General features: G+C 34.0%; 1 protein-coding gene across 1 annotated transcript in view; it reads left to right on the top strand.

Annotated features, from left to right (window-relative positions):
- Positions 1–7,497, top strand: part of LOC109856621 (elongation of very long chain fatty acids protein AAEL008004-like) — an 11,395-nt gene extending 3,898 nt beyond the window's left edge. The window contains exons 5-7 of the mRNA XM_020432091.1: positions 4,851–4,907; positions 5,379–5,621; positions 5,778–7,497. Of these exons, the coding sequence (XP_020287680.1) occupies positions 4,851–4,907; positions 5,379–5,621; positions 5,778–5,936 (459 nt within the window). The 3' untranslated portion in view covers positions 5,937–7,497. The remainder of the gene's footprint in view (positions 1–4,850; positions 4,908–5,378; positions 5,622–5,777) is intronic.
- Positions 7,498–9,509: the final 2,012 nt, after the last annotated feature.

Genomic DNA, 9,509 nt, shown 5'->3' on the forward strand with positions numbered 1-9,509 from the left:
TCGATATCTTTTTGATATTATCAATAACAGAATATCGATACTAAAATATCAAATATCAAAAGAATTATATCCATATTGTCGATGTATCGATATCATATGCTCATCCCTAGAAACGAGCGACAAGATGAGAGCGGTGCGAGCGTGAATTTTCGGAAGGCGGATGACGAATCAACTCTTCCTCGGCGAGAAATGGAGGCGACGAGAAAAGGATTCGTTAGAGCGAGAGTTACAATTAGCTCTCTCGTCGAGAAGTAGATCTAATGAGAGTGACGCAGAATGCGAGAGCAAATGGACGCGTGATTTTGGAGCGGTGAGCCCGCGTCATCATGTCGCACGCATCTATTGGACGGCCGAGTCCGGACATCGTTGCTGAATCTTTGAGTCATTTCGATCGGCAGCAGCAATCCTTACGAAGCCTGGGAGAAACGAGTTAAATCGCTCAGAAGTGCCCATGAGCTGACCGATGATTCAACCAGACTTGATGATGGGCGCGCGCCTCAAGGGAAGAGCACAGGAGTGGGATCCCATTCGGATCCCAATTATTCGAATTTGCCAGCGGATGAACTTCTGAGCGAACCCAGCGGGATTCAGGCGAGAAGACAGTTTGTTGATGCAACGCATGTGGCGGAGAGATGAAACATTCTGTGTGAATATCTACAATCAGAAAGTGATATTGGGAAACCGGGGGAGCAAAATTGGAGAAGCAGACATGATCAAATATATGATTGAGCGTTTACTTTGAGCTACCTACCTTAAGAGACCAGGCGCGAATCCAACCTCAGAATTCGATCTCAGAAGGTTGTCGCTGTTGGAGGCTGTTCGAGAGGGTGACCTCGTGCGCCCGCGAGAAATCTGCTCAGCAACGTGATCAGGATGCGAGAGGGCAGCGAAAGCAATAAACGCGGATAAACGCAATTATGCGTTGCCATAATTGTGGCGTACAGGGACACCCAACAATAGAACGTTCTTCGAAGTCGAGAGGCGCGAAATGTTTCAGTTGCGGAGAGAGTTCGGACATTATTGGGGCGAAGTGCCTTGAAAAAAAACAAAAACGCGGTAAGGAAAGTAAGCGACATCTCGAGGTCGAGTCGCAGCAGTGAATATTGTAAAGATATAAAAATTCAAGGCGGATAAATAAAAAAAAAAAAGATGATAGCCTTAACCCCTTTTCGCTCCGGGACTGGTCCATATATGGACCAGCAAGAAAAGCGAACGTAATAGATGTTTATAAGGTCAATTTAATGCACTAAATATAGGAAACAAATTGAAAAAAATCCTGGTTACTTCTTTGACCTTCAAAATTAACTTTGAAGGGGGGGGGTAGCAGGTTATTATTAACTTTTTCAGCTAAAATGCGAGGTCAATTTTAAAGGAAAAATCTCCGGAGCGAAAAGGTTAATTAACGCGAGTAGCGATTCATCGCTGCGCGAGGATGAACATCGACGGTTGTGGAATTTCGTGGAAATGAAATCAGCAGGAAATTTGTGTTTCTCTCGCGGTCTAGGCTTGGAAGGTTTTACAAAACGTTGGGTAAAATCGACGTGGAGATCGAAATTGATATTGAATATCGTCTCAATATTCGTGGTGACGAGTAAAACGTGATACAACACGCGCTGCTGTCGTTGGAACAGATTTCCTGGAACAAGATAGAATGAAATATCCGAAAAGAAAGGATCTCTAGTGAAAAACCGCGTGCGGGACTCGGGAGAGAGATTCCTGAGATTCCTGAGATATTTAATATTGAGACCACAGAGAAACCGAAATCTCAGGATGATAATTATCGCGCGATAAATACAACATGCGCAGCAAACGGTCTGATAAATCTAGCGTCAGAGAAATTGTAGACCGGTATTGCCCGCGAGGAATTAAAGAAAGGTACACCGAAAAAATTGTATTCTTGTTTTGAGGAGAGATATCCCACTTACTTTAAGTATATTTTATACTAAACTAGGCGCCAAGAAGACCCGAGTCGAAATTTAGCGTCTATATTGAACCACAATTTTTGAAAAAAGGAAATTTCGGACGTACAGCAGCGTCAAAGTAGCATCTACTTCTTTTCTTACTTCTACTTTGAGCCTATCAGAGCCTGCAATGCGCAGTCTGATCTAAGAATTGAACCCTACTTTAAAACTTTAGCAGAAAAAAAGGAAATTTCGGACGTATAGCAGCGTCAAAGTAGGATCTACTTTCTCTCTTACTCCTACATAAAAAAAAAAGAGGAATTGAGGTTCAATGTAGACGCTAAATTTCGACTCGGGCCAGGCTCAATCGATCATTTGCGCGAAGTACTATTGACAGCGAGCGAATATGGCCTGAATGTAAACTGGAAGAAATGCCGGTTTTTTGGAAACAAAAATTGAATATCCGGGCCATATAATAAGAAAAGAACAGCACAGTTAGGCCGTAGGAGAGAAAAACCGCCGCGCGGTCGCGAACTTTTCCAAAACCCGCCCGTATCATGGACGTGCAGAGTTTTGTTGGTCTCTCGCAAGTTACTTTAGAAAGTTCATACCGAAATATTTGCTTGTAGCACGACCATTGACGAATTTATCGAAGAAGGATGCTATCTTTCGTTTTAACGAAGAACAGAAATGCGCATTTAACGATAGTTGAAGTGGATACTTGGTCGTCGAATCCTGTGTTAAAGTTGTATCGACACGAGGCTGATACCGAGCTCCTGCACTGACGCGTCTAAATTAGGGCTCGCGGAGAGATATTACTTCAAAGAAACGCCGACGATCAAAACCGTTTCACCCGCACCGAAAAAATTATATTCTCGTAAGTAGAAGATTTTATACTTAAAAAATCTTCTTCAAGATTTTAGATGATATTCTTCTGCAATTAAGAATATATTTTTTATTTTTAAGAATATATTCTTAATTTAAGAATATAGTCTTTTTCGATATATATGTTTTTCTATAGAGGCTTTTTATATTCTAATCAGTATATATTCTTATCAATATTACTATTTAGAGGATTTTCCTCTTAAAATAAGAAACTCTTCTTGGCGTCTATTTTAGTATAAAATATACTTAAAGCAAGTGGGATATTCTCAAAACAAGAATACAATTTTTTTGGTGTAGAGTTTCAGCAAATTTGTACGGTTGTATCCGACGCGATCCGACGATCACCGGCCGAAGTGATTGCGCGATTAAACGAGGCGCAAGCAGGTGATGTCAGAAATCCGCAAAAAATTTGCGAAAAACGTCAGGCGATTTTAAAACGTATTGTGACAGCAAAAAAATCGAACATTGACGACCGTTGGCGTACCAACGCGAGACAATGGTCTTTGATTGAGATAATAAACCGAATTATAATTTTCTACTATTCAGTAAATAACGCCACATCCCGAACAGTGGTTCAGACACGTCGACCGATTACAGCAATTTTTAAACGCGACTCCAGCGAGAAGTAATGGCTTTTAGTTCCGTTCGAAATAAATTGACTGGGATAATCCGTGCGTTTGCGTCACAACCTTGAATTTCGAAGGCTGATTGCGAGGAAGACATATAATATGCGATTTACAAGAAAAGCGATCGCAAACGCAAAGAGCTAAAGTGTATACAATAAATAAGGAGATTTTGGGTACACCGAAAAAATTATATTCTCGTAAGTAGAAGATTTTATACTTAAAAAATCTTCTTAAAGATTTCAGATAATATTCTTCTGAAATTAAGAATATATTCTTTATTTAAGAATATAGTCTTTTTCGATAATGAGATATATATATGTTTTTCTATAGAGGCTTTTTATATTCTAATCAGTATATATTCTTATCAATATTACTATTTAGAGGATTTTCCTCTTAAAATAAGAAACTCTTCTTGGCGCCTATTTTAGTATAAAATATACTCAAAGTAAATGGGATATCCTCAAAACAAGAATACAATTTTTTCGGTGTACGTGTATATACATATATATATATATACACCGAAAAAATTATATTCTCGTAAGTAGAAGATTTTATACTTAAAAAATCTTCTTAAAGATTTCAGATGATATTCTTCTGAAATTAAGAATATATTCTTAATTAAAGAATATAGTCTTTTTTGATAGTGAGATATATATGTTTTTCCATAGAGGCTTTTTATATTCTTATCAGTATATATTCTTATCAATATTACTATTTAGAGGATTTTCCTCTTAAAATAAGAAACTCTTCTTGGCGCCTATTTTAGTGTAAAATATACTTAAAGTAAGTGGGATATCCTCAAAACAAGAATACAATTTTTTCGGTGTAGCAATTAAGCGAACGCAAGCCGCTCCAAGGTAGAAAATTCTGTTCTAAATTTTTAGGCGACGATGATTTATAGCGACAATTCTGATATCGAAAATAATAAATCTAGCGCATCGGAGGCCGATGATTAATCAGAATGGCCGATTGTAGAAACAAAATTATATTTCATATTATCGCAGAGAACATATTATATAATGTAATGTAGAACGTATTATATAATGCTTATCGTATTTTTATCGTATCTTTGAATTTAACGTAGAATCTTTCACAATAAGTTTGTACATTTGCGCGACTGTAAAGGTGACAAATATTTTCTGTTCTTTACGATATTTGTCGATTACCGATGTACGACTCAACCGATAAGATCGAAACGAAAAAACAGAGTCGAAGTAAAAGGCATAAAAGCCGAGAGAGACGACAGAAGATTCGAATCCGCCGATAAGACGCTCGAAGATTTCGCGCGCTCTGACTTTGCAACATGAAGTGTATAAGTTTATTTTTTTTTATCCTTGTTATAATTAAACACCAGACGTTCAAATTATTTATTTAACTAATTATTTATTTATTTAAACAGTACCAAATAATATCGTACTAATTATATTTTTTTTAACAGCTGTCACGAGGCGCGTGGTGGTATTTTTTCGCAAAAATAATCGAACTTTTGGACACGGTAAGCAAATAAAATACTAAATAATTAAAGTATTTTTAACTGTGTATTTAGAAACATTTCTATTACCTAATTCAAGCGTTACAAAACTTAAATTATGCAAATAATCATTTACGCAATGAAAATTCCGTTATCATTTATAGTTTCCGTTATCATTTGATTGTTCATTGTTTTGTAATTTAACCTACAAAAGCTATCGTAACCGTGTTCCTATTTTGAAATATGAACAAAGCGATTTGCTAACTCGATGATCGGAAAAGCATTTGTCAATTACCCATACTAATCCGAATACCTATTATTATTAATGACAAATCACTTAAGTGGACAATTACATATTCTTTAAACTTTTTTTTTCGGATGTGTCACAAGAAAAAATTATTGCTTTTTATAAAGTATAAAATTACACATAAACTAAACAGATGTTGCTTTTTGTTTTTATTTGTTTTTTTTATGCATTTTGTTCAATTTTTACAGGTATTTTTTGTTTTGAGAAAGAAACAGAATCAGGTGACGTTTCTTCACGTTTATCATCATACTATAACGGCCGTCTTCTCGTGGTGTTACTTGAAATTGCTGCCTGGCGAACAAGGTGTTGTAGTCGGATTGTTGAATTCCATAGTTCACATTGTTATGTACAGTTATTATTTGATTGCGGCGCTCGGCTCCAAATACAGAAAATATTTGTGGTGGAAGAAATACATGACCTGGATTCAACTGGTAATTGTTATTCGAAATTGATCGATTAATTTAATTATTTTAAACGTGTCAATTCTTGCTTTATAAATCTATCAAAAATATTCAGTTAAAAAAATTTTGCAAAACTGTGTGCGTGCTAATTAAGCAAGTTTATTGATACCAGTTGTGTTATTTCAGATCCAGTTCGGAATAATGTTGTGCTATCTCTTATTCACTCTAGTCATAGACTGCCGAATGCCGAAGGTTTTGACATACTTTTTTGTAACACACGTAATCATATTTATTTATTTGTTCAGTGATTTTTATCGAAAGGCGTATAAAACAAAAACAGTCTAATAATACAACCATTGTGTTATACAACCAATATAATCAATGTTGATTTCACAAATTTGTGATCTTTGTTTTACTAACAAGACCATAAAGTGCAAAAAAAAAAACGGAACATGATGTCTGTCGCTTTATATGTAATATTGTACGTATTTGTTGCAACACGCGAGATACGGTAATTATTTTTGTGCTCACTTATGTAACACTTAGAAGAAATTGTTACAAAAAAGCTTATGCAAAACTAAAAAAGCGGAACATGATGTCTGTCGCTCACACGCGGCAGTAATCTTCTATTTGTGATTCATCCGGTTAAAAAAAAAACAAATTTGTAGTAAATAAATCAGAGATTTCTGATTTATGTAAGTGAGCGTGAAAGTAATTACCGTATCGCGCGTTGCAACAAACACGTACAATATTATGTATATATATGTATATATATACATTCATTATATTGTTTTAAATTAAATAAATTAATTAACATCTGTTGAAGAGATGATTCCTTAACCTGGAGAATTACGAAACAATAAAAAAAAAAATGGTAAAAAGAACAGGTGCGAGTCCCGAGGCAACATTTGTTCCAATTGCAAGTAGAACGCAATTCGAAAAAAGAGCTTAAAAACAAACAATTACATTGAATGTTAGTACTGACCTAACCGACTTTCGTCGAAACTTTATAGGTCGAATGCCTCCATTTTTTGTTCACAAAGAAAGAAAACTTCTGAATGGGCAGAGGCACTTCTGATGAGAGGTATGATTTCTGTTATGCTGCTGTCAGACAGCAGTGTGGTATTTATGTCAGAGAGTTTACAGTATTAGTACACATATATGCACAAAGTACCTACTTTTCGTCTCTCTAGGCTTTCGAATTCTTTATGTTTCTTAACAGGTACAGGTCAAAAATATTTGTGTATGTTTTAGATTGTTTTAAAGTTAAACAAAGCAATCAAAATATCGTTAATTGACTTTTTTCGGAAAAGTTTGAATGCGATCTAGCCCAAAACTTAATGTGAGGCACGAAAAAAACCATTATATTACGCATCGTTTTACATATAAGTTGTATATATGTATGTTATAAATTATATATATATATAATATAGAAATATATGAATGGCATCGGCGATTCTAAAACTTACAAGAACTAACGTCATTCATTTTACGCTGAGATGAGCAAAACGAAACAATTGAAAAATGAATAAAAATCACAAGTGTTTTTTTTTTTAATGTTGCAGTAACCATGTTTATTCTACGTAACAAATTACACAATATATATAATACAAAAATGCAGTCAGTAATTATATGTAAATATATGTATATATATATTACGTTTTTTGCTATTCGGGTTTTGTGATCGCGAGATATTATTTTTAAGCGCGATCAATCGTAATCCCAGAAACTGCAACTCTTCGTGAACAAAAATCATCTGGAAGACTATCTAACAATAAGTTGGAGAAATCTAACAACCCTCTATTTACATAAGTCCCATATAATATGTATCTCCAAACAGTACGTAAACAATAAATCTTAAAACTTGAGCATGTTTTTATATTGCTCTTGTTTCAAAAAACAATAATATGCAAACTTACAAATTTGCCTAACAATAATAATAATAATAATATAGAAAGACGGCTGCGATAGCAAATCAACATTATTCTTTAAGAATATTGTTTTTTTTTTTTCTTTTTTCATAACTACCTTCATTATAGCCGACAAGATAACGCATTATTTTGTTCCTATTATTGTTACAATTATTTGACATGAATATTTGGTGTGATTATTGACTTGTTTCGAACACATTCGACTTAATAACTTGGAAAACGACATTATCTGAAAGTGTGTTTTGATCATGCGTATATAGTATACAAATTTATACAATTACAATAATGACGTCTATTATAGAGACATTTGTGTAGTACAAGTTTAATTTATTTCTTTTTTTTTTATTATTGTTAACTTTTATCAATTGGGCAGTTTATATAACAAGTCCGAGATTTGTATCATAAAATATGTCAAACTTATAATGTCTTTTACTTTATCTATCTCTCTTTCAAACAGCTACTTGTAATATAAATATATATTAGAAACATAAAAACGGCGTTCAAGTGTAACATAGTGTAATGGTCGAAGATTAACCTTTCTCGTCATATTACATTAAAAATTTCATTATTATATTGTATCGTAAATATAGCTGTATTTGTAAAATTTGCTATCGTTAAATCACTTATAAAAGTAGTGCATTTCATTACTATGTTTTAGCTTTACTTATAGTAGCTTTAATTATTTCATCTTATAACAGTAATATTATCTGATAATTACGAATCACGTACACACATATACATACGCGCGCGCGCGCGCGCACACCACACACACACATACACACAGACGATGGTCGTAGACGCGACTTTTAACAAGATAATTATTTTCAATGTCATTTTTGGAAATAACGTGAGACAAATTGTTGCAATCTTGTGTGTTTTGGTAATTAATGCTCTCTTGAAACTCTTTTTTCTCGATCAGTATCCAAGTACATGTGAGTAATCGGCGCGATACATATGTATTTACTACGTTAATCAGTTTTTTATCATAAAAAAATTTTCAACACAAAATTTTATTCCAATACTCTGCAATTAAACTCGCAGATAAATATTTTTTATTACTTACTTTACGGCACAAACGAGGTTTTAGTGTTAATTTGTCTGTTGATATCATTTAAATGTAAAAAATTTATCGTTTCTCGATTATATAGCTAATGATCGGAAAGAGTGATTTGCGTTTACATACAAATCGCTGCGTATCGTGATCTTATTACTGTCTAAAGATTTTAAAATCTGAAAATCCTGTGCGTGACTGTAAACGATACCGTAATAACGGAGTTAATTGCGTGCACGATGTAGAGTTGTCGTGTAATTGAGAACGGTGCTTCAGAAAAAAAAATTAAAAATAAAAATTATAATTGTTGAACAGTGATTTACGTCGTACATGTTTCTCTCGGCACGTATTATTTCATACACCCACTGAAAACGTACAATGCGCGTAACAATTCATATATATTGTCACAACGTTTGACTTCTCGTTGCGCAATTTATTGTATAAATTAGTATAAATATTATGAAATAACGTATTCCTATTGTGTAGACGCGTATGCATTTCTGCGAGCGATGGGAAGCTACTATAAGTAAGAGTTTTCAAGACACTTGTTTTGGGTTGTGAAAAATTGAATGAGAATCACATCACATTATTCTCTCGCATTTTGGAAAAGATCTTCGATTGAGCGAATAATATTATAATTGACAATATATATCATTCATTGAGAGATTGCACATAAATTACACATTTCTAGTGTAAACGCGTGCTACAACTGGCGCAAAGACATTCCAAACAATCGTAGTATTTTGTCCATTTAAATCACTTAAGAAGAGATTACGTACGCATTTATTAATTTCCTACAAATCTCTCGAGACACTAAACATAACCGTTTGGATAATTGTATACTACTGTACATGAGACAGATAAAATCGTTTTTATTTCTCTAAGTAATCGAGTTATCTGTTGAATTATTTCTCGTTTTTTTTTTTTTTTTTTTTA

Source organism: Pseudomyrmex gracilis, unplaced genomic scaffold (assembly GCF_002006095.1).
Source record: "Pseudomyrmex gracilis isolate BER0280 unplaced genomic scaffold, ASM200609v1 scaffold_126, whole genome shotgun sequence".
NCBI classification, from domain to species: Eukaryota; Metazoa; Arthropoda; class Insecta; order Hymenoptera; family Formicidae; genus Pseudomyrmex; species Pseudomyrmex gracilis.